The following is a 26,537-nucleotide window of genomic DNA, read 5'->3' as shown; positions in this document are numbered from 1 at the left end:
CCTAGGCCGGGCAACAGGAAGAGAGGGACACCCAGGCTACAGGGTTACAGCCTGAACCTGCCATACTGTGTTTGTGAGCTGCTTCCCTCACCATCGTTACCTTACTCTACTGATGGCTTAAGTCACGTCCCCTGTCTTCGTAAGAGAAAGTATTAATGTTTCCTTACAATGTTAAAATAAATGAAAAATCAGACATCGTGGATCTATTCAATGATTCTCTGTTTTCCTGCTGTCACTCACAGGTGATTCAAATCCTCTCTTTGGAGTCCGACGGGACAGCAGAAGCAACATCTACCAGCCCCCTCCTCCAACAGATGTTGAGAAAATGAAAGTCAGCTGCATGAAGGAGCAAAAAGCATTTGCCCTCATCAGAGAAATCCTGGGTATTACCCATCAATAGATTATTTTCTTGTTTTACTCATATCAATATCTTTACATCAGTGAAAATACTGTTCTCCTGGGTAAAAAAGAAGTAGTGGTATCTTTTGCTTTCTGCTAGCCATTATGGTGTAGAGGCAGGCTGCGCAGTGCAGTTTGAGCTGAAGGGGAGTGGAAATGTTAGCTGGAGATAAAAGTGTAGCTAAGGCTGGATTTTATGGTAAAGAAACGGACTACAAAAATGCGAGAGGCTAAAGAAAAATTAGAAAGGGCAAAAGGAGGAGGTCAGTGCTTAAAAGAATTTGGAACCAAAACAGCCATTGGAGGCCATCTTTCTAAAAGCAAAAATTCTCTACAGATAATGACTTATATTTCAGTCTTGCTTAGTCTAAAAGCAATGGAAAAAACTACATCAACTTCACTTGAAACAAAGTCAGACCACTAGTTCCATTTAGAGCCTTTGTTCCTGTCAGTGTTCAGCCAGCCTTTCCACTTATTTTCTTGATCACTCTTCATATTCCAAAAGTGATATGCTTAAACTTCAGCACTTTCAAGTAGCTTGTGTAAATTCATTAGCAGTGTCTTATAAAGCGTCTCTTTAACCTAATAAGTGGTATTAAGTATATAAACAGCAGTATTAATTCTGAGCTCACATGTGCTGTCTCTTCTTGTCTTTTCCAGCCTATCTGGGATTTTTATGGATGCTGCTATTGGTTGCCTATGGGCAGAGAGATCCCAATTCCTACTACTTAAACAAGCACATTGAGAACAGCTTTACAGATGGATTCCAGGATGTCTATACTTACCATGATTTTTTCACATGGGCAAAAACTACCTTAGTCAAAAATCTGTACGGATCATATAAAGGTGCAGAAACCATGCTCATATCAAATTGTTTCACCTCAGCTTGCCAGAATCTGCAACATTATCTTTTTACTTATCTCTAACTTACCGATGCATACTGGATTGGAGGAGGGGATTATGAGTGTATAAGGCTAACGTGGATTTATGAATCCTAGTAGACAACAAAAAGCGGTGTATACATCTATGCTGTCTAACCATTAGGTGCATAGTTGAATGACTGCAATACATTGTGCACTGAAACATAATAGCCAAATTAATCTCTGATATGATTCCACCCGCCTGACCCGAAGTTTAATGTGGCCTGATATTTTAATTATCTTTAATATAGTCCACACATTTGGCATTGTAATTTTACATTTTTTACATTTTATGTTACTCATTACAGGTATTCAGATATATGCCTCCTAGCTTACATGAGCTGCTTTTTGCATTAAAAAAAGAATGGTAGGTAGATGGCACTATAAAGCTTTTCCTTGGGAGAACTCTGCTTGTGTCATGGCTTACATCACAGTGCAGGCAAATTTCATAACATCGCCATGTTTCTATCTAGCCATATCCAGCACTAAGTACAGCCCTCTTTCCAGCTCACATTTAAGAGCGAATATTACAATGCATTAGCAGATTAAGCACTAGCCTACTGTGGCCAAGTGAACACAGGCTGCACACAGCTGCTCTGCTGTGTGACTCTAAGCAGGTAAATTTTTTCCTGCAGGTCTGTTTCCTTCTCTATGAAATACAGATTGATAACAATCTTGAACTCTGTGGATGGATCTATGGATGTTAGCTAAGAACTTCATTCAAATCGGGATAAGGGCTTAATTTTCATGAGTATTTTGCTTACAGTGTTGTGGGTTTTTTTAACAGAAGCTATACCAAAACAATAAATGATACGAAAAATAGTAGTAGTAGTTTTGTCATACTGCCAGTGCTGCTCTTCTTCCATCTCCTGTTTAGGATTCATTACAGATGGCAATTCCAAGCTGGTGGGTAGTGCCCGAATTCGCCAAGTAAGAGTGAAAGGAGACACCTGCCCCATTGCTCCCAAACTCCAGCGTGTGATTCGGGAATGCCATGCCCCATATACCTTACAAACAGAAGATACATCAGATTATGGGGAACACTGGAACACTTCAGCCTTTGATAACTCCTCGGACTTGAGCTCAGCATGGCAGTATCAGAGTCAGTCCAAACTAAGAGGGCACCCAATCTGGGGCAAACTTGCCATCTACAGGGGAGGAGGATATGTGATTCATCTGGGAACAGATCCCAAGAATGCCTCCAGGTACCATGTGTACTAAAGTAAATTATTAGTGAATCTGCTGTAGTGTGAATACTACTCTTTTCTCTACCTTATTTAGGATTAATTTCAGATAGCATCCTGAGTTTCGCTACTGAGGACTATGCCTGGCTATTGTAGACATAATTGTGGTGGCCTCAATGTAATTTATGTTCTTATCATCTTGCTCCATGTTAGGAAATAATCAGGGTCCAAAATTAGTCTGTTTTACTAACTTACATACATGGATTCCTGATTTACAGAAATACATAATGCTGGAAAACTAATACATCAGTCCTATCAATGCAGTATTATTCCAGTGCTGGATCTAGTCTAGCTTTTAATGTCTAAAGTAATGAACTTTCAAAGGGGATGTCAAAGGTGGTAAGAAAATAATTTAGCCTAAATCTTTCTCTGTTTTCAGATCATACAAAGAAGCTTCAGAGATCTTACTCTCCCTCTTTAGTGTTTACACACTCCCTAGATCCTTGCAGACAGTTTTGTATCCACTTTCTAGTCATCTTTAAAGGAAGAGAATGAGAGAAATATTCCTGGAAGTAATCTCCTCTGTGTTAATATGAATAGTAACAGTAAAAGTGAAATAACAGGAAATGAGGTCTTGAAATCCAGGACTTAAAAAGAATTTGGCTGATAAGGGACCGGAGGTAAATGAGCAGGAAGTAGTACCCCATAGGGCTGGTGTTCCAAACTTACAGGTAATTTACATTTTTAGAGATATCTGTACAGGAACCTATATGATGTAAATGAGCCAGTTACCTGAAATACTGCAATTTTAGCATTGGCCAATATCAAGTATCTCATTCTCCAGAAGAGGCAAAAAGAAACTTAGCACTTAGACTAACAGTGCAAATATCCTCTCTCTTCTTTAGACTTCACAGACCAGAAGTCACCTGGAATGTCTGTTTTGCCTTTTCTATGTGATAATGTCCAAACACTCCTATCCTCTGTGTAATACTGTTTCTCTCCTGTATGGGTTGAATGACTGGCTATATATTTTTTGGCAGAATTCTCCAGTACCTTTTCACCAATGTCTGGCTAGACACCTTTACAAGAGCAGTGTTCGTTGAATTTACAGTCTACAATGCCAATGTGAATCTTTTCTGCGTTATAAGTCTGATGTTCGAAACAAATGCTTTAGGTGAGAGCCTTTTTTAACTTAAACATTTCAGAAGACAGCAAGCAATGCATCTACAGATCGGATATTTACGTGCTGTCAGTGCTTACCTAGTTCTTGATTCAGTAAACAGAAGTGTGTTAATAACTCTAATAATGGCAAAATCAATAAAAAAATAACAAACCATTTAGAAGTTGATGTGGATAAAATACTGATGGAGTGCCACAGTAATACAGACCATAACGGCATATATTATGTTTGCTTATGCTGTAGTCATCTGCTGCTGAAGAAAGCACAGTACTGAAACTTAATTTCTAAAATGTACACAAAAGAAATAAGAAAAATTTCAGCTAATCAATATAGTATTAAGACAGAAAAGCACAAATAACAGAATCTGTCTTTTTTGTTCTAGAAACTTACAAAATATGGCCATGTAATCATTATAATATGTCATTTAAATACAACGAAGAGAATAATGAAACTAGATTCTTGCTTGAATAGTTTACGAAAAGTTTTAATCTGAACAGTAGTCTCCCTCAGGTCTGTCGCAGAAACACACCAGACCACAGAACCTAGCTAATTTTCTTTTTAGATTCAGATTTACATCTCCAGATCCTACTGTTACATTTTTGCATTTGTGGTCAAACCAAACTCAGCTCTGCTGGGATTACTATCATAAAAGAGAGTACTAGCATTCGAAAAACCATTGACTGTCTGAAATTCCTATTTGAAGAAAATTTGAAAGAATACTTCTAAGGCTACTTACCTAGTCAAAATAAATCTTAGTCTGATAGCCTGATTCAGTCTCACACTGAAGTGAATGTGAGTATGGGGGTCTTACTGGTGAAGTAAATTGTTTGAATGAAAACAGAAAGATGTAATTATTAGAGCACTGAGATGAATACTGTTATTTTTTTAGGGGCCTTCTTCACAAGTGCAGAGCTGCAAAGTATCCGGCTTTACCCATACACCAACAGTCTCCACATCTTTGTCATTGCAGCAGAAGTAATTTATTTCTTCTTTATTGTCTACTATATGGTAGTACAGGTGAGATCCAATGGGAACTTCTGGTGCCAGGTATCATATTGCTTCTGGTTCTGATCTCATTTGCAAATACTTTAGGTCAGTACTTGACTTCAGTAGTGCTGCTGCTGACTTGTCCCAGTGGAAGATCTGAATCAGACACTGTATCTTTATTAAAACATAGGAAGGCAACATTTTATTTGGCAGGAATGCTTCTTTTGAGAAAGAATATGATAAATCAGTGCAAGATGTAGCTATATGGATGTGCAGTAGTCTGTTTTACTGCGGAAGGGACAGCCCTAATCTTTAGAGGTGTATTATATAATATGGAGATTGAAGAGTGAAACTGTTTTCACAGGGAAAACTTATGAAGACTCTGAAATGGAGATATTTCCACAGCAAGTGGAATCTCCTGGAGCTGGCCATTATATTGATTAGCTGGAGCGCCCTGTCTGTGTTTGTGAAGCGGACAATCCTAGGGACCCGAGACATCAGCTACTACCAGGAACACAAAGAAGAGTAAGTATTAGCACTAGCTAGTTCATTCTTTGTCAGTGCTACTAATGCAGAAACAGATCACTTTTCCCAGACAGCAGCTTTTCTGTGATAGATAATGCTAGCCCACGTGTCTATATTCATGAAGTGTGTAAGCATTTCAGGGCTTGCATGTGTGTCAGCAAGAGGATTTTCTGTTTTGCTCAAACAAAACATATTGCTCTAACAAAATCCAGCAGACTTGAACACCAAGTCTCCTAGCCCAGCTGCTAGTTCCCTAACTGCATCACCCTGTTCTGAATCAACAAGCCTTTCTGCTACAGGACATGCAGCCTGATAGCACATAATCTGTCTCATCCTTAGTGTAGGTAACCATTCTGTAGAGGACAAAAATGGCTTATTATATACAGAATGGAAAACAATAACGTCTGTTTAAAAAGTATGATCAAACAGGAAAATAGATCAAAGAATCACAGAATAGTTTAGGTAAGAAGGGACCTTTCCAGGCCTCTGCTACAATCCTTTGCTTTGGCATTAGATCAGGTTGCTCGGGGCCTTGTTTGGTTGAGTTTTAAGCATCTCCAAGGATAGAGATTCCACAGCCTCCCCAGACTTCCACTCTAGCACTTAATTACTCTCATGGTAAAAAAATGCTTTTTCATATCCAATTGGAATTTCTCTTGCTGCAATTTGTGACTATTGCCCCTTGTCCTTTTGCTGTGCAGCTGCAAGAAGTGTCTTATGCCATCCTCTCTATAACTACCCACTAGGTAGTTGAGGACAGCAATTAGATGCCTCCTTAGCTTTTTTTTCTCCAGGCTGAACAAACCTAGCTCCCTCATCCCCCTCTCATATGTCCTGTACTGCAACCCCCTAACTCTCTCAGTGGCCCTCCACTGGACTCACTCCATTTTGTCAACGTCTCTTTCACTGGGGGACCCAAAACTGGACTCAGTATTCCAGATGCAGCCTCACAAGTGCTGAATGAGAGGAGAGAATAATCACTTCCTTTCACCTGATGGCTACATTCTTGCTCATGTAGCATGTATATATCATATATGTATAGGTCATATGCTACACTAGCATTACAGTTTTTAAAGCTTTTCATGGTCACCTCTGTCATAAAAAAAAAAAAAAAAATTGCTGTCTTTAACCTGTGACTAACTGAAAATCAGCAACATTTGGGTTATACCCTCGACCCTCTCTCAGCTCTGGCTAATGCCGATATAAAACTCTGCCATGCACTACTGACCTTTTGTCCGCACACAGCAGGAAGTACAGGAAGCAACATTCAAGCAAGAGCTCAAGTTAGCCCTACACTGAAAACAAGTCCAGAGTGATGGACTTTTCCAGTATACTCGTTCATGCAGTTCAAAGGCTTCTATGTGCATAGTTTAATAAACCTTTTCTTGTTTCCCAACAGCTGTGTAAGCTTTAATGAAACAGCAACAGCTGATGCAGTTCTTGGCTACCTGATTGCTTTCCTAGTACTTCTCTCCACAGTAAAACTGTGGCATCTACTGAGGCTCAACCCCAAACTAAACATGATCACTTCAACCCTAAGGAGGGCCTGGGGTGATATCTCCGGATTCATCACTGTTATTGCAATCATGTTCCTAGCCTATTCCGTTGCCGTGAGTATCACTGTGGTTTCTGTTGTTTGCAGTCTGCATCCAGGTACTTGCAGATTGAATGACTTGTCTGTGAATGATGAAAGCAATGTGGGTTTGAAATGTAAAACTAAATAAAGCTGTCTATCTAAATCTTAGGTTAGCAGCTTGATGGCTGCAATATTCTGTTTGAAGTCTGATTCTTCAGTATAAGTGAAAGAAAAGCTAAAATATCCACTTATCTGTTCTTTGCGAATTGAAATGTAGAATGTGTAATAGTTGTGATAAAGAGCAAAGTACAGGGAAACTCATTTTCTGGATAAAGCTCAAATCGAGGAGAGCATATGAAGTGCCATTTTCTGTTTGGCTGATTTTTAAGTGGGAAATAATTATTTTTCCACCTATTATAGGTATTATGTAAATAAACTATTATGTAAATAAACTGTTCTTTTTCCTTCTAATGAGATTAAGGAATTATTTGACTGCAACGAATCCAATTCTTACCTCTAGCCTAGTCATCTTCTATGACTTTGTCAGGTGTTTTCCCTAATCGTATACCAAAAAAACCCACCCCAAAAATACTTCATGTGACTTCAATGATAAGCTAGGAGAGCTTTCTCCAAATATAATAGTCACTAGCTACATTCGCAGCAAGTACTCTGACTATGGTACAAGATATGTCTTCTTTCCCCTGCAGACAAACCTGATATTTGGCTGGAAGCTCTACTCTTACAAAACTCTTTTTGATTCAGCAGAGACAATGGTCAGTCTTCAGCTAGGAATCTTCAACTATGAGGAGGTACCATCTCTAACTTTGAGAATTTTATTATTTGTATCATTAGCATCTCAGATATCCAATCATCAAACATGCTTTGAACTAGCAAATGGGAAGACTTTCAAATAGTGCTAGACAAGAATCTAATTTTGCAAGTTCTAGAGCCTTTCTCATCAAGACAAGAACATTAGATGAAAAATACCTCATGTCCCATTCTGAACATCAGTAGACTCATAATGAACCTTTCATTGAGAGAGGTGCTCGCACTTTAACTAGGTATGTTGCTTACAGAGTGCTGGAAAACTATGAAGCAATTCCCTTAGAAAGCTATAGGCAGAAGTGTGAGTGACACTCTGCATTCATTCTGAATATTGACCCATCAGCTTCTCAAGAAAGGCAAGGCCTTCCACAACAAAGGAACTTTGTTACATTTATTTTTATTATTCTTGACCTTTTCATTAAGCTCTTTGAAATATTACAATATCCTTCAGACAAATCTTTGTGGATTAAACTAGCTGTCAGACATCTCTGACTGTGAAGTCCTCCCTGGTGGATTTTTTTTTTTTTTTTTAATATCATAGATCCAACAGGATATGCGTATGTTTTTTGTTTCTACATCCCACTCATGTTGCTAATCATGAAAATATATTCCTATGTTACAGTTTACATGAAAATGAGGGTTTTGAATTTCTATATAATCCTTAGTTGGTATGTGTCCATGACAGTATGACTGGGTTTCTTTGTAAAGATACTACTAAGTAAAAGCATATAGAGGTTTCATCTATACTCTGATAGCTGAGGCATGATGGAGCTTAAGCTGTTTGTTCTGGGGATAAAGAGATCTCCAGGCTTGCCAACTTTCACATGAAACTTTCACACCATTATATTGACATGCAAGCATTTTGAAAAATGAAAGATTGCCCATATTCATATATCGTATAAATAAAAATATTCTATCCTTTGTACTATACTGTATCAAAGTATGAAAATGACTAAAGAAGAAGAATGTGTGTAAATATATATACATATATTGATAAAATAATTTATTAGCCACAAGGACTTTCAAACTGACAAACTCCTTTTTTTGAGTGTTAAACTGCTTATATGTATACCCTTTTGTTATAACCAAAATATGATGCCTTACTTTATTAATACTACAGGTCTTGGACTACAATCCAATTTTAGGCTCCTTCTTAATTGGATCCTGCATCATTTTCATGACATTTGTGGTGCTGAATTTGTTCATTTCAGTGATTCTGGTTGCTTTCAGTGAGGAGCAGAAGAATTATCAGGTGTGTTCATCTAAGCTCTTCTGCTGTTCTTCAACATGTCTTGTGCAGTGCTTATTCATGACTTAAGTGTTTCACCATGTGACGAAACACATGTAAACTCTGTCCTGCTCTTAGGAAGTCAACACTTATGCATAAACAACACTTCAGATTCTGCAGATTCACACTGCCAATTTCCATTCAGATGAGTCTCTGTTCGGAGTTAGTACTAAATCATATTTGTAGTCTATATTATGGTCACATACTAAGACCAGCAAAAAACCAAAACAAACAAAAAAAACCCCTTGCGCTCATGTCCTAGCTTCAACAAAATCAGTGCCAAAACTACTAGTGTCTTCATGAGGACTATACAGTTCCTTTTTTAAAATGTCACTCTAAGCATCTGACCCATTCAAGTTATTGACAGCATGGTGCAAAATCCAGCTTAGTACTATGGTACTGTCCAAAAGTCCTTAAAGAATAGTTTACTTTGTAAATGAAGTCAAAGGAGTGGAAAGCAAAAGAAATGACCAATAGAAAATAAGATATGCTTAGTCTTTCTCATTTATGGCATCTAGAAATGAGGGGCTGCTAGTTGTATATACCACTAGTCGTATGGCAGTTAGCTAGTGAACTCCAGGCTCCAGCGGCAGGATTTCCATAGGCTTTGACAGAGCCAAAATTTATTCTATTATTTACATATTCACCTAGAGGCTATATCTGGGACTTTCGTCTTGATAAAAATATTTGTGTGATGTTCTGCTTTGGCGGATATTCACGCTCTGCCTAGAGTGACGTCTGACTCACTTCATGTCAAGTACAGACTTTCTCTTCTACCTTTCTCTGGTTTTAGCAGAGACTGTAAGTTTCTGGTCCATGCGTCCTAGTAACTTATTTCTGTTGTAATTCTTTTAGGCGTCAGAAGAAGAGGAGATTGTCGATCTAATGCTAATGAAACTTTTCAGTTTCTTTGGGATTAAATGCAAGAAAGAAGAGAAGCCAGTCACTAATGATCAACTGGAATAACCTGTCAACAACAGATGGGTAACCATAATGAAAAACTGCTTTGTTCACGGATGAATGAGTTTACTTGCTAACTGTCGGCTGCAGTGGCTAGACTTAGACTATAGCAGCTTCTGACTAAAATGCTGTCCTTTCAAGAGCTGTGCCATTCAGCCAATAAACTTCTGCTGCCTGATGTTATTACGGTGTACTAGGTGGAAAGCAATACTAAACCTAAAATAAAATGTCCCTGTAGACTTAGCATCTGTATTCAATAAACACTAAGCGATTGTTGCACTGTTTGGCTAGCACCAGTTGCTGTGTCGATCCAGCTACCGATTAAAACGTCGGGAAAGGGTTTAGCAGGCGGCTCGGGCCGGCGCGGGTCGGTGCTACGCCAGGACGGCGCTCGGCGCTGCGCGGCGCCCCCGGAGGGCAGCGCTGGGGCCCCGCGCAGCCGCCCCGCCCGCCGCGCCGGCGCCGCCTCCGCCTCCGCCCCGCCCCGCCGGCCAAGATGGCGTGGCGAGTGCTGCGGCGGGTCGGGCCCGCCTTGGCGCCGCGCCTCTGGCCGCCCGCGCCGCGGCTGCAGGTGCCCGCGGCCCGGAGGCTGGCGACCAGCTCGCTGGTGCTGTCGGGTGAGTGCGGGGCGGCCGCGCGCGGCGCCGCCTGCAGCTCGTCCCCCGGGGCGCGGAGCGCAGGTCCGGCGGGGGCCGGGCTGCGGGCTCCCGGCGTGCCTGGGGCTCGCCGTGCCGCGGGAGAGCGGGCCGGCGCCTGCGGGGGCCCTGCCGCCTTTGTGCCGGAGCTGCCGAGGCTTCCCGAGCGGGCGCGTCGCTGCGCTGGCCTGGCCTGGCCTGTCGTGCCCGAGCGGCACCGGCGCAGCCCCGCGGTCGCGCCTCGCCCCGGGTGGGCTGTCGGGCGGGGCGGGCGGTGCAGACCGCCGGGGCCGAGGCGGGCGCGGGGGGAGCGCAGCTGCGCCAGGCAGGCCGCGCTCCTGCTCGGGCGCGGAGCGAAGTGCCCGCGGAGGAGCGGCTGCAAGCGCTACGCTGCATGTGTTTGCTAACGCGTAGTTTACTAACGCACGGCAGAAACTTATAACGGTCGATGAGTTCTTAAGTGACTCTGCTGTCCTGCATACAGCGTGATATGGAAGTTTAAATACCTACCTGCCAGGCCCTAATGGGATTGGCAGAGCTTTGTGTGCAAAAGTACTTTATATCGATACACCTAGTTTAGCTGTCCTGTGCAGATAGGAGCCACATAAGAGACTGGATTTGGGTGCTGCAGCCCCAGTGAACTATTCTGCTCCAGTACTGAGCAGGTAGGATTACGGCGGAACGCAGCCAGCGCAGCCATGTGAGGATGAATCCCCGCTCAGGCGGTATGGGCTCAGCTGGCTCATCCAGACTAGCGGGACACGCGCCGGGGTTGTCTGTGTGAGAACTGGAGTGCAGCCTCGCAAGATGGCTGAGCCCCTGTAGTGGATCCCCATGGCCGAAAGGGGCAATTGCTCTCTCCCTGCTTTCCGTAGTGCAGTTTCACCTATCCCTTGTTTTGGTGCTGATGCTCCTCTGATTCCTCATCCCACGAGGAGCTGGTTCACTTCCCTGAATTGCCAGAAAGCTGACCTCATCGCCATGCTGCAGTTTTAGCCGTCAAAGCTGATCTGACTGCTGCCTTCCTTCCACGGTGTGGCCCTGTCCCCCACCCGGCCCTAGCCAGACCCCTCACTGAGCGGGCTCGTAAGGAGAAAATGAACTCGATGCCAAAGCGGATAGCTTTCTCTTGAATGAGCATGCTGAAATGGCTTGTTGATGGAATCAGGGACCATCATCAACAGTACAAGAGGGGCAAAAATGTGCGGATGGCAAGGACAGGCTGCAGCAGCCCAGCAGCTAGATTGGTTTAGGCTGGCAGGAAATCTGAGCCAGACTTTCAGGGCCTCGGGCCTGCTCACATTCAAGCAACTTGGGTCAGTCTAACCCGATGCCTGTGCAGTATAGCTACACCAGTATTAAGGCAGAAGATAGACTTTTGCATTGGTACATCTTTGCATTTATGCAGTTAATTCTGACAATACCTACTGCTGTCAAAACTGGATTTGAATGAAGGTTAGCCACAGAAGTCTGAAAACAGAATCTGTAGTACTCTAGACAACAGCAGTGCAAAGGAGAAGGCAGGGTTGGAGGAGAGAAGGAGAATATACCATAAAAGCAATGTCTACTACTAAGAAGTCATTAATTTTCTTCCAGACAGCCTTTTAACCTAGCCTCCTGCTGCCTTTGCAAGTGAAAGAAATAATATTTTTTTTGGTCATTATTTGCAAATCAGATGAATCAAGAGCTAAACTTTTTCACTACTGTAATTGTTTAATATGCCCATCATTTTTCTGTAGATATAACTTGAAGGTAATAACATAAATCATATCTTTGTTTTAGGCAGAGAGGAAACATCGAATGCTTGTTTGTGGAGGTGTGAGTTTTTCTTCACTCTTCAGGTGTATCTTTATGAAATATTTAATAGAGGCAGGCAATGTTAAATGAAGATCTGAATTTAGAATGCACTAGTTAAAGTCATGTTGAAGTTGATGAAGTTAAGAGTAAATTCAGCTGCTCTTCTGAAAAAGAATACTTACAGAAGAGATTTGATATGCTTTGACATCTCATATTCATGTAATCTGATTTATTTAATGTGCTGATTGTATAAGTTCAGAGTTCAGATTTTGAGATTACTTATTAACTCTCTCTAATTTGGCCTTGGATTTATTTACAGTGTATGTTACACGGTTAGAATTTTTTTTATGTGCTCTTCTAACAGTCTGCTTTGTTCTAAATTAAACCTGAAATCTTCTGTCCTTCTCTTTCTTTTTTTAATCTTGCTTTATTAATGCATCTTATATGGTATTATTATTCTACATAAAAAGGTACCGACTGTCTTCTTTGTGGAATACATAACATTAACGTTCAGTTTGGGTTTGAAGTGCTGTGTCATTCTGTGTTCTCATGATTCTTTATTCATTTCCAGTGACATTCCTATTATCCATGGATTTAATGTCTCGACCTAAAATGATTTACAAGATACTTGGTTTCTTCTGTTCATTAGAATATGTCCTGAGAAGTTTATGTAGGTTTAAATAATACTAGCTGAAATCTCTGCTTTTTCTGATTGATACTGTGTGGAAAATAAACATGCAAAATACATTGCATAAAACGCAAATATTAAGTATACTCTGAAAAAAATAGACATTTCTGCAAGTATAGGCAATTGTGTATATCGTGCTATGTAGTTCTAGAAAACTTAGGCCGTCTTAAAAGACAAACCATTTTAGAAGACTTGCTTCTCTTACACGTGCTCAGACATTAATGAGAGGGTCACTACAATTAAAACAGCTCAAAACATTACTGACTTAAAGTGGAAAGATTTTAGCGAGTCTATAGCAAGAACTTCTGCTTTCCTTCATGCACAAATTTACAAAATAAGCAAGGCTTTGTCAAGTTTAGTTTCTCTAGGGGGGGATTAGGAGTCCATCCCAGAGGAGAAGCCCAAGAGGAGAATTTTGGAGCCCAAAGAAAGGCCCAGCTGCGGTGATGTGGCACTAATCACACAGAAGTTCAGTTTAAGAAGTTATCTTCTCCAAGTTCTGGAACGTCTCTTGTCTGATTGGACAAGTGCTAAAAGTGAAGATTAAAAAGAAAAAACTGGAAAGAAGGAATCTTAGTGGAAACACTACAAGTGAGAAAAAGAACAAAGCAGGCTGGAAATTCTCAGAGCAAGAAAAGTTCTAGGTCAAATGCTGGGAAGACAAATGTCTGTTTCAGTTACTTCTCTTGAAGTTTTTCCATATGGCTTTATAGAAGGAGGTGCTTTCAATAATAAAAGCTGTCATGAATCTTACAGACCTAAATTATATGCAAAATTGTGAGACTGTTGTGAAAAGATTTAACAGGGTCTTAAATATGCTTATTTTAAGAACAACATATTAGTTATTCTGAATAGTTTTACAGGAACAGTATTAACAGAGAACAAATTCTCTTAAGTAACAGTTACCTGTATGAGTGGCCTTATTAATTCGCCCAATATTCATTGGGCTTAATTATACATAGATCTGTGGCAACATTAAACAGGTGAGAAATAGACCTTACAGAAAATGTCAGCAGGAGGGAGGGCAATCAGCCACTTAAAATAGCTAGGTCTTCACTGCAACTGATGGCTCTATTTAAGTATGCAGTACCTTGAGTGAGATGTTGGAATGGTCACGTTTTTCCAGTATGTCATTAACACTGTCCTTGTTGAGAATAATAAAGTGGTTGGCAGAAGTAATCACTGAACAGGTTGGAAAAGCCACTAAGCTATGGAGATGTGTAACTGTAAGTAAAGTACACATATGCACTTTGGATTTATACTTCTGTGAACTAGAACTACTCCTTTTGCTCCTGTACTGTATAAGTCTTTGTGGTTACACAGGAACTAGTAATGCTGTCAGCAATATCCCTAGTGAGCTTCTGTTGCGCTGCTGAAGATGTCATGAATGGAACAAAGTGCTTCTGTAATGTGTACTGTTGTCTTAAATATTTTCCAGGAAAGACAGACAAAACTAACGTCAGTAAAAGAACAGCAGGGTTTAAACCTGCAAATGTGTTATTGTATCTAAGCAAGCAACATGTCACGTACTTCTGAAATACCAAGTTTGTTTCATTTCAGCCCGCAAATTCACAGACAAGCACGAGTGGATATCAGTTGAAAATGGTATTGGAACAGTAGGAATCAGCAATTTTGCACAGGTATTGATAGCTTTCTTTTTTCTTCCTCCTACCTAAGCCTGCAATATTTACTTATATATACCTGCTCTTGTCCTTGCTCTTTGGATAGATACTGTTGGGTTTTTTCATTATTATTATTCTAATTGCATATGCTGTACACTGAGATTTTGGACTTAAAGCTATCACATTGTTTATAAAGTCCATGCTGCTTCAGTATTCTCTGATAAATTCTTAATCACTTTGCTCAAGCCTATGGAGAGCTGAACTTGATGAGAAACTTAATAGTTCAGTTGAACTTAAAGCCCATAAAAACTGAAGTGATGCAAGAGGTTTTCAGAACACATGGTTATATGAAGAAGTTGCCATGTACTTTTCCAGCCAAATTCCACTTGAACTTGAATATGGAGCAACTCCTCTGGCTAAAGAACAATCGTGAATAGAAGTACAATGTGGCATATATTTCTTAATCTAAGATAGTGGTGGGTGGGGGTTCTTCAAGAAGATCAGCAGATATTTTCTCATCCTGCCTAAAAAAAATCTCTATATAATCCTTATCACTCAGCCTTAGGATTATTAATACTGTAATAGATAATAATTTGGCATTTGGGGCATGATTTTCATTACCTCCCCCCCCCCCCCCCAAAAAAAAAAAAAACCAAAGTGATTTCCATTACGAATGTGTAATCCTTAAAAAGAATGAGAACTAAATTGGGAGACAGGAGGCAAGAAAGGGGGAGAGAAAACTTCTATACTCCATTGGTTCTGGAGTTACTGTATCAAATATCTCCTACATACAGTTTCTTTAATGTATGCTTTGATTCATTTGTTTTTCTTTTAAGGAAGCATTAGGAGATGTTGTTTATTGTAGTCTTCCAGAAGTTGGGACCAAGTTGAATAAAGATGGTAAGTTCAGCTATAGTTTCTAATGAGATAATTATTATACTTATCCCACTCCCACTCCACTCCCACTTTGCAAAGTTGAATTTTATGAATTAATCTTTATGTTCATTAATACTATTATACATCTTCTAGATGCAAAATTAATTCAGGTATTTCTAAGATAGACAGTAGCTTTATTTTCCAACTCTAACTGTCAGATAAAACTAAACGCATCTTAGGTCATGTGTAATAGCAGAGACAATCTACCTTTTAAACTGTGAAGACACTTACTTAAAACCCAAATACTTGAAATACATTTTTGTAATAATTCTATTTACACTTTGCTTTTAAAATACACTTATTTTCATGCTTTGATTTGAACTCCTTGCTAGTGTGTAGGCTGGCTTACCTGTGATTCTGCAACTATGCATTTCATGAGTTGCAATGTAAGAAACAGTAAGATATAATTGCTACCAAGCTCTAATTTTCCTGTGAACATACAAACTCAGTAATTTCTGGTATCAACTGTAATCATAGGTTGTTCTACCCATTAGCAACTTAGAAATTGTTACATTCTTAATCATGCAGTTACGTAATTTTACATGTTAACGAAGAGTGAGCATTAGCAGGTAGAAAGGAAAAGCCTATTTTGTATTTATATGGAGCGCTTGTCATTAGCTTTAGATGTTGCAGAACAAGAACGTAAATTTGCTGAGGTGAGATGAGGCCTTTCTTTTGACATCCTTCTTGTATAATAGGTCCTTATAGAACTGTTTCAACCAAATCTATACGTTGGCTTGAATAATGAATGTTACACAAAAGCTCTTTCTGTTTAGGGCTTGAATTAACCAACTTGTAGTTTTATTTTATCAGAAGGAATTTCATTTCCATTTAGTTCTTGCTTTCCTACCAGTTCTGGCCTTAATCTAATTCCAGGCCTTCCCAGAAGGTGTTCTCTGATTCCCTGTGCTCATGCCTAGCTGTCTTCTGACAGCTCCACGTTCCTCCATCCTGTCTTGTTTCTCTGTGGTTTAGAGTTACTCTGACTAATGTTGCTTCAGGCATCATTTCCATAACTGCATGTAAAATAAAAAAAAAGGAAGGACAGCTAGGTAGTTCCAGTGTGGTGCTCCTGAACACTAAATGTGTGTTTTCCAATGAGTGCAAATGTAACATTTGATAGTGTTTCTGAAGGAAAAATATGAGAGTCCTTAAACTATGGCTGCATCTGTTCTGTAGCGAAATTATACAGAGAAAGGTTTAAGTGGTACATAGAACGCATATTTAGACCTGTTGCAGCAAGAGCTGGGTGCAGCTCCTTCTAACCCTACCTCATATCATGCTGTAGGGCTTTAACTAAAGGACTAGCCAAATATAAGACGTATCCATCCCTTCAATAGTAGCCAGCTACTATTATAATAGCCAATGTTATACAAGTTCCCTAGAATAACTGAGGAGCATAAACTTCAAATTCAGTACTTCTCATCATTGTCATAATATTGATGACTTCAGCCTCTTTGAAAGTTTCCTTGTTCAGTATTAAGGCACTTCTTTCATTGGCTAGGTCAACATCAGAATATTTGTCTACAAACTAAATAATTTCATATATTTCTCCTAGGAGCATTAAATCATATTCTGTGTTTCAGATGAGTTTGGAGCCCTGGAAAGTGTGAAAGCTGCTAGCGAACTCTATTCTCCTCTCACTGGAGAAGTGACTGAAATCAATGCTGCCCTTGCAGAAAATCCAGGGCTCGTCAATAAATCTTGTTATCAAGATGGTAAGATGTCATTTTTATCTTCCAGTAAAGAATACCACCTGGATCCTGACAGCGTTGCTTGCTATCAAAGATAGAGATGTGATTTTTAATTCTTTAATTCTTCAGGTTTAATGGAATGTATAGAATATAGCTCAAGCCAAATAAAATTTATAGCAGGAAAGCATTATTGTAGTCTTGTCTTTGCTGCCAACTTCTTTGCAATGTTTTCTTTTCAGAGATAGATTGGGGTTGAATTTAAATGTATTTCCCTTCATTGCATTTCCATTTTTTGATCCTGTAACAGCTCAAGATACTGGGGTGTCAGGTTTTTTTACTCTCTCTAAATAGCATTTCTTTAATGCCACTGACAGAGACAGTACTGCTTTAGAAAACTGGTCTGACTCAGGCCATTTCTTATAAGAGACTTTTTTCAAGTATCTAAACATTGTTTTGCTGGCACAAGACACTGAAGTCCTGCTGATTCTACCACAGCATTACAGAACTTGTATGTCTACCAGGGAGTATTTTTCTCAGGAGGTAACATGAATGTCTCTTTCTTGTAGGATATTGGCAACTGTGTTTCTTTCTAATTTCTTAACTACAGGTTGGCTTATCAAGATGACTGTGGAAAACCCCACTGAACTTGATGAACTGATGAATGAAGATGCCTATGAAAAATACATAAAATCCATTGAAGACTGAGCTGGAATTCTGAAATAAACCCGTATAAAATATTTCAGTGTAGTTTGTCATAAATCAGTGGAGAAAATCCAGTTTTGGCAACCTGAAAAATACATCATTTGTGATCACATAAACAAGACAAATAACTGCAGTGCTAAAATGTTTAACATCTGCAAACCAGCTAGGGCTTTTTCTTATTCTAAATTGCCTGATTTATGTAACTTTGAGACTTCCAATCTATGCTATTTTGGAAAGCAAAAAATATATTTGTTAAAATAGATACCTCCCAAGCATCATTTGACAATCAAATGTAATATACAAAAGCCTTAATACATGAATATGGTAACTCTGTAAAAGACACGACTTATTTTGTATTCTGGACTACAGCTTTCCCTGAAATATTTTTCTATCACTTCTAAGACGGTGGAAAAGCAGTGTCTCCCTAACCTCTTAATATTTTTCCTAATTATAGTTGCCAAGATGATACCAAAAGGGAGAAGCTATACAAAGTACCTTTCTGCATGATTTTTACATGTTTTACTTCTTTACAGAACTAGAATCCCGTATGTGCTCCCTCTTCATTTTATTATGTAATCAAATAGTTATGCCCTTACAAAGGAATAGTCCTTGTCTTTTGACTTACTTTCTTAGCATGCAAAACTCATGCAATGATGCAGTTTATCAGGGTTCTCAAGTGGATCGTTTAGGCCAGATTTCTTTTCTAGACTAAGCAAACACTATGTATGTCACAAGTAATTAAGAAATTTTACATCTTGTGCTTAGCAATTGTGATGATCTCAGAAGAGTAGATACTCTTGAAAAGTGTGTGGTCAGTAATACTTTGGCATATAATTTAAACATATGTGCCTGTCTCTAGGAACAATTAGGTGCACTGCTGTCATGAGGACATAATGGGAATGAACTGAAACTTTCATTTCCTAAACCAGTAAACTAAAGCAGCTGACTCCATTAGACTTAACATTTAATGAATTCACAAACGTATTCAAAGCTGATGTGACATCTAAGGGCAAGGCTAAGTTGTGCAGACCAGCATTTTGGGAAAATGTAAGAGTACAACAGAGTTCTAGACTAAAGCTTTTTTCCCCCAATTTTACAATTATGGGTTTGAAGCTAACCAGAAAACAGCAGGAGTGAAAACGAAGTATATTTAAGTTGATCTAAGAGGAAACAGGAATGTTTAATCCATGTAAGAAGACAAAGGTAGAATTACAATTCCTTTGGAAGTTACTTTGAAACTGCAGCCATTCTAGACAGGCTGAAATACACTGCAGGCTATACAGAAACGTCTTTTTCAAATTCTCTAATATATAAAAATGTAGGCCCTACTTTAAGATCTGAAAGGATGTCAAAACAGTTGGTGTTTTTCCAAATCTGAAGATCTAAACTTTTCCTAAACAAGTCTTGGATGAACACTCTGCCAAAAGACAGACCACCCAATGTCTAAGATGAGACTGTCTCTTCTCCTTAGGAGTTGGAACTGGAAAGTGACTAAGAGGAAAGAGCAGGTTTGCTGTTCCAGAGAAGTCCTGACTTGGCAATGGTTGATAAACAAAAAGCTCTGGTAAACCTGAATGTAAGTGCTTTAAGAACGGTCAGTACTTATCCATTATTCACAGTATCATGCAGTATTCATGAGAGACTTGTGACAACAGTTAAGGCCTGGAGACGTGGAAGTTTGATCCTTGCCTCTGTTACAGACTCCCTCACTCCCTCATGTCAGTTTGGGTCTTTAACTGCCCTGTGCACCTTCTGAAAGGAAAGAGAAAGTTTCATTCAGATTAGAATGAGTGCAGGCAAATGAACATAGGAATGCATGAAAATGTTTCAATTTGTTGTTTCTTCCACCTCTATTCTATTCATCTTTACAAGAGAGTAATTAATGATATGCCCTTCATTCACTGCCATATATGATCTTTTTGGATCTCCCTTTAAGATTAGTCCGAAGCATTGTAAAGCATTTTTATGTACATTTGCCTTGAAAATATTTGTATTCTTTCCTTTTGAACAATGAAATATGAAAGAGTCACGCCTGTAAATCCCTAAGGAACTCATCACTTTTAACTTGGGTAATAGTAAAAACTGGAAAGTCTGGTCTCTCCCTCAAGCTTTGCCCTCATCTGTGTATTGGTAGAGTTTATAAGGTTACATGTGAGCATGGATAAATGACATCTTTCTGGAGAAACCATCTGAAACAGAATTCCCCCTTTCTTTTATGCCAAACAGCTGGAGAAGGGATGTTCTTTTGTTTAAGGAAGAGGACCAGGAACCTTTCTGTTCCTAGTTCTTTTAGGGTTTGCTATGACCTTGAAGTGACTTATTAAATCTCCCAATACCTCTGCAAATGGGAGCAGTGATATTTTGGTGCCTTTCTTGTATGCTTTTGCTGATGGCTCAGGTATTCTGCAGCTATTTAGACCAAAGGATATCTATCAACGTGAGTATTGTTTTCATATCTTTGTTTAAGCCATCCAACTGCCTAAATTACATAATGAAAAGAAATTATTCGCCTGTGGTTGATGCATACTACCCAAGTAGTGCTCCTAGACCTCAAACAGTCCCACAGCTTCACTAAACTCATCAGAAGCAAACTTCAGGCAGATCAGTGTGCACTGATTTGAGCCAGACTGTGCAAGAGCAAAAATGCTAAACTTCCCAACATGAATCCATAAACAATCCTTTTAACAGAATCATCAAAATAAATGGATGGATTGAATATGTATTAGTTTTGGACTATGACATACTTACTTCTAAATGTTTTTGTATAAATCGGGGGGGGGAGGGGGGGCTTGTTTGGCAGTGTGTGCTCCTATAGAAAATGAATAAAGAAGATGATTTTTCACAAAACAACCACTTTGTCTCTGGCCTGGTAAGTCTTGATTCTGAGGGGAGACCTAAAAAAAGTATCTTTAACAGATGAGCTTGAGAACTTACTTAAAATTCATCATTACTGGATACTAAATGTTGTAGATCCAGTAGGGAGACTGGTTTTATAGGAAATTATAATTTCCATGTTTCTCTTACAAGCAGTAATTAAGTCTCTATCTCACAGGGGTTAACTGTATCATCACCTTTCATCTTGCAAACACCTCCTTTCTGTTCCACAAATACCAACTGATTTTTCTTTCAAATTATCTAGGTAAATAATACAAGCTAAACTTGGAGCTACCCTTTTCAGTCCATACTCAGTTTCGAAGATTTTTATCCATTTCAAACCTGAAAGCATTGCATACCTAAAACTTTGTCTGTTTTTCAACCAGTAAATCCCTGTGAATCTTGGTGCATCATGTATGTAAGAATCATGTATTGTTACTTATGATCATAAGAAAAAAACAATAGTATAGAACTAAAAGAACAAAAATACAGAAATAGTAACAGCTGGTGTTCTGAAGTGGCGACATTCCTGTACTGCTATGTCTCTGCAAAGTCTACATCGTGATTTTTCTTTAAGTAATGCTCTGTAATGCTACATAGATGTATCAAACTGTTATTGCACACAGCTAGTGAGCCATCATTTAATTTCAGAAATAAAGAAGAGCTGTTAAATAGATTAATGTTGCATCTATCATAGTAGGTATTGGAAACATGTTTGTATGACAATATTGTTTTAATTTGTCAGGAGATTTCATTATGAACATAAAGGACAATGTCAACTTCTTTGTCATTAAATTAGCAGTAAGATAATTACCTAAGAAGCTCTGATGATTAGGTTACTTACAAGTGTGACATATCTCTATTTCTTAACCACAGCATGAGTGGCATTTCTAATGCTCCTCTTAACTGGTGTCTCCAGGTGGTGATGTCTTGCAGATAAGGATCCTCCTTCCTTTTAACTCATACTAATAGATTTGAAATTTGAAGTTTCCTATAGTAATGTCTCCCATCACACAATTGTTGTAAGCCAAGCTGACATATAAAGAATGTAACATCTATCTTCATGTCACCCTGGTCATATGAGAAAACAGAAATGCACCAGGAAATCAATCCAGAATCATCCTAAGTTCTTCATCTGAGAATGTGAGACTTTTCTGTGATGATGGGAGACATCATACAGCAAGAGACAAAGGAAAATGCACCACCTGCAGTGCATATTTTGGAGAAGAGAAATACAAATACTACATGATTAATCAATAACACGAGTTCACCAGGGGTGGAATGCTTCAAGTTGTCAAATGCTGATGTGCTGATTTAAATCATTCAAACTTAAAAAAGAAATCATCATATACTTCCACCACATGGTGGCACTCAAAATGTTAACAATGATAGTGGTACAGTGGGAAGGTAAGGAGGACTGGGAAGAGAGGTCAGCCCACTTTTCTGCTTCAGCAGTTTACTCTCTAAAAGGCACTGCACTGACTCCTCAGCTTCAGTGTGATTTAATTTCCTGTGTCAACTTCAAGACCAGAAAAAAATTAGGCATATCTTGCTTCACTGAAAATGTTTAATAATCACTCCTCCCAGAACTATATGTAACAAAACAATTCACTGCAACCTCATTTTATCATGTTTCTTCTCCCCTGGTCACCTCTTCTTGATTTCTGCAGCATGTTTAAAATTGTCAGCTTGTCAAGATAGGGATTTGTGTGAGGGGGGAGGCATCTGAAATTTTACCAAGTTCCAAGCATGGTGCTGTCCACTACATCATCAGGAGTCTTTTCATTAATCCAGCAGGGATTGATTAGGAGCTTTGGCAAACATATTGCTCCATCAATATTACAGGCAAAACTGCTTTTAACATTAATGGAAGCTGAATCAGTCTTAGAGACTGCAAAATTCTCCTACAGAACACAGGACCACTTTTACAGAGAATAGTGATGTACTTTCACGTGGTGAACTGTGAATGGGTTGATCGAAAACTGAACATCTTTTGGAAAGCCATTCCTGGGGAATTTGACCTCATGGATTTAAGAAGAATTGCAAGGCACCTTGCGCAAGACACAGAGCCTTATCAATGTAAATTACCGGCAAGGTATGCTCTAAACGGTATGAGCTCGAGACAAATTTTGAGAGCAGTCTCAATTGCCTAGGGGTGTCCTGAATGTCATTTTCCTTACTGTCCCAAAAACATTTGAGACATCATCCTAGCATACATCACTGGCAAGGGTATTTAGTTAGGGGTATTTGAATTGGTTAGAGTTTCCTTTACAATATTGATATCCCTCCTTCCTGATAAAGGATAATTCTGTCATTTCAGACCTGATCTATTTTAATGCAATACCAATGTTCTACATCCTCTGCTATTAGGCTGTTTTGTCATTTGTTTATAGTGTTTAATTATTTATGCTGTTGAATGTATTTCACTCAGAGATGCATTTTAATGGAGGTGCAGCACTTTAACCTTTCTCTAACCATGAAAAACAATCCACAAGATATAAGGATGAGGCTGCACTTCTCAGAATACAAGAGTATTTTCTTGAGTCAATCATCACTCCCTCCCTTCTTCACTGCAGGTATCTGGATCAAGAGAAAATGACTGAGAATTAAACATTCTCTGCAATTCTTGTCTGTTCTGACAACCCCCTAACTTGTGCCTCAATTGGTAGAGCAAAGTCAATGACAAACCTGCCATAATACCACCACTGCATACCTTTCTTTTTGCTTTCATGTATGATCCTCAGCTACAACTGAGACATTTTTGTCAGCTTTTTACTAGACTACAAGGCATTTCTTAAATCAGACTATCCTAATAAACATGCCACACAATAAAGACAAAAATTCAGCCATTCAAAACCTTTGAAGGGATTATTTTTTCTACTGTCCCATTATCTTCCATAGGTTTATCTCCACTAGTAAGTAGATCATCCTGTGTTTATACACACATTCTGCTCTCTCCTGCCATAAATGTCTAATTTTATTACGTAAGTATCACTGGTTATGTCAATCATAGGTACTGTCAGCAGGGCCTAGTTGCAAGAAAAGAATCTAAAGCAATGATATAAAATGGAAGTGTGCAAATCCTGTCTTTTCCATAGTTACCACCCTTTCTCTGGTCCCTGCCTGCTGGAGGGGAAAGGGAAGGAACAGAAATGAAAGGGAGCAAAGAAGATGGGTTCAGGAAGGCCATGAAGATGGGATGAAGTTCACTTGGTACAATGTAGTAGTGCTTAAGCTTGAAAAGACCCACTTTCCTCCACTCACAAAGACTGGCTTAGGCATAAACAGAGAGAAGACGACCTCAGAACTAACTGAATTCAGTTTTTCCATTTCTGCCCCGAACCCAATTAAAGAAACCTGCATTACCCCAGCTGTCTAGTAACTTACCCTATGAACTACGACTTGGCTGGGAATAACTGCATGTGTCCAATGCACTGATGTAGCAAAAAGAGGCAACCGACAGACAACATGCTCCAGCTACTCCTTCTCTACCACCTGCTCTTTGGACACAGGCCCCTGCTTCTATGTGATCTACAGAAGTACTATTTCAGATAGAGAATCTAACATGGTCTCACTCGAGAAGAATGTAAAACTATGCCTTTTTTTTTTTCTTTACATTTAGGAGTACTCTGTCACGTTGTTATAATCTTAACCCAGAACTGTAATCTTATGACTTCAGGAACATTCAAGTATAACTGCAATTTTAAATTCAAAGTATAAGTCTTACCAAAGAGAATAGGGAAATTACATTCTATTATTCCAATTATTATACTCTAATATTTATACAGTGGCACCTTAAGAAAATAGGTCTAGATTCTCTATTTTATGTAAGCTAAGAGCTTGCTTTTACTCAAACAAAAAGATTAGACTGACATTTAATCAGAAAACATTCCCTCTGGAAAAAAAAAAAGAAAGCTGGGGTTACATTTTATTTACTTTGCCTTTCCAAAGACATCAAGGAAAACAGTAATAATAATATACAGACAACAAAGCAGACGTTTCGGTAAGAGTATAGTAAAAAAAAGTTGTGTTGTATAGAAAAATAAGTTGTACAAAATATACGAAAACAGACAAGTACCTTTTATTCTCTCTATGACTATATGGCTATCTTTACCATACAGAAGGGCTAAAAAGTTTTGGTCAGCGAAAAGCTGACACCTGTTCTTGACACTGTAAGATACGGTGCTATCTACTGGAAGACTGTGAAAACTAGTGCATTATAAGATTTCAAGAAACAAGTATTCTGAACTCAGCAATTGACAAGGAAAGACTTTATACAAGAGTCTTTAAGATCCATTTAGCTGATACCTAGATAGCCTCAATTCTCCATCACCACCATCTCCATCACTGAGAGAGAAATATGTATTGGTTAAAGAGAGAGTACTACTGTGGTTACTGCTCAGTATACATGGGGCTTAGGCTTTCTCCTAGTTCAAGTGGACTTCCCTCAGCACTGGACAATTTAAACTGCTTTTTTTTTTTTTAAATAAAATAAAACCACAGTTCTTGTGTATCTCATGCATCCCCTCCATGACAGCCACTCCCTCCAAGAAAGATGTATTCCTGTACCTTCTGGTACCTACAAATGGCTTTTGGCAGCTACATGTTGAAACTGCAGTGAGAATGTGCCAACTGTTGCCAGCTACTGTAATGATGCAAAACTGGGACGGAGTAAACCACAAACAGTTAAAATACAGGCATCTCTTTCTGAACTACAGAACGCTATACTGGCTATGTCTGTAAATTGTGTTAAAGACACAAGACTACAAAGCTAGCTACGTACATTTATGCCAGCTAATAATCTCATCCAAACTTCTAGAATAACAATTATACTTAACATTACTTACAACAGACCAGAAGACCAGATTTCCAAAAGAACTCAGCATGCAGCCGCTTCCATAGAGAACACTCTTAATGAAGACTGCTTGAAGACAACTGGATTTGAAAACCTGGCCCAAAGGTTAAATGCTTGTCTTCAGATGTTAAGGTACATCAGCTCATGTCTTCCTATGTGTACTACAGAAAAATCCGAACTTTTTTTTAAATTGTCAACCAAAAGCAACTCATGTTTTTTTCAGTTAAAAAACAGGCTCATATTTACCACACGATCACAATCTGTATCATTCATCTTTAATAACAGATAGAAGCTACAGGTTTATAAATATATATTTTTCATAGTTGTGACAACCAGTGACTAGATATAGTTTTAGTGGAAAATAGTCTGAAATACAGTAAGGCTAGATAAATTACAAGGCATTATTACAAAAAGTTGATTCCGAACTTTTGGTGGTATTATTTTTACAAACATTAGAAATAAACACTATTTAGTGCTGTATAAACACTGCAGAAGAAACTACAACCAAAAGCAGCTTACCAATTCAATTTAAAGTTAAGAAACAACTTTTTTTTTAAACAAAGTCAAGGTAAGTCAAAGCAACAACAATGACAAAAACTTGTGTGTTACAGAACATTGTCTTGAACAGGCAACATTGCCAACACTGAGAGAAATAATTTGTTTAATACTGTACGAGAGAAGTTAGGTCGGTTTAAATCATCTCAAGAATAGTTAATTTTCTATCACAGTAGTCAGTTTTCCTGCACTACAACGTGGATTCCAACCCAGATGCAGGCAGGTTTTTGCACTCAAGTAGAGCCCATTTTATATCAAGCTATGATGTCTTGGCCCTCTTAAAATGTAGGAACTCATGGAAGGGTGCACCTCCATGAAGCCTACAGGATCTATAC

At 38.9% G+C, this 26,537-nt stretch overlaps 2 protein-coding genes across 2 annotated transcripts in view; both read left to right on the top strand.

Annotated features, from left to right (window-relative positions):
- LOC112978860 (polycystin-1-like protein 2) overlaps positions 1 to 10,028 on the top strand; it is a 42,720-nt gene extending 32,692 nt beyond the window's left edge. The window contains 10 exon segments of the mRNA XM_064519289.1: positions 243 to 383; positions 1,060 to 1,245; positions 2,197 to 2,524; positions 3,544 to 3,677; positions 4,573 to 4,700; positions 5,035 to 5,195; positions 6,595 to 6,805; positions 7,479 to 7,580; positions 8,717 to 8,848; positions 9,740 to 10,028. Coding sequence (XP_064375359.1) covers positions 243 to 383; positions 1,060 to 1,245; positions 2,197 to 2,524; positions 3,544 to 3,677; positions 4,573 to 4,700; positions 5,035 to 5,195; positions 6,595 to 6,805; positions 7,479 to 7,580; positions 8,717 to 8,848; positions 9,740 to 9,850 — 1,634 coding nt within the window. The 3' untranslated portion in view covers positions 9,851 to 10,028.
- Positions 10,029 to 10,303: 275 nt separating this feature from the next.
- GCSH (glycine cleavage system protein H) lies at positions 10,304 to 17,953 on the top strand. Its single transcript, XM_064519745.1, has 5 exons — positions 10,304 to 10,461; positions 14,525 to 14,604; positions 15,423 to 15,486; positions 17,109 to 17,240; positions 17,824 to 17,953. The coding sequence occupies exons 1-5, from the start codon at positions 10,341 to 10,343 to the stop codon at positions 17,919 to 17,921; spliced, it is 495 nt and encodes a 164-aa protein (XP_064375815.1). The 5' UTR covers positions 10,304 to 10,340; the 3' UTR covers positions 17,922 to 17,953.
- The last annotated feature ends 8,584 nt before the right edge of the window (positions 17,954 to 26,537 follow it).

The sequence above is a fragment of the Dromaius novaehollandiae genome, chromosome 13, assembly GCF_036370855.1.
Source record: "Dromaius novaehollandiae isolate bDroNov1 chromosome 13, bDroNov1.hap1, whole genome shotgun sequence".
NCBI lineage: Eukaryota > Metazoa > Chordata > Aves > Casuariiformes > Dromaiidae > Dromaius > Dromaius novaehollandiae.
Note: the sequence above shows the minus strand (reverse complement) of the source record. Positions and strands in the feature narration are given on the sequence as shown.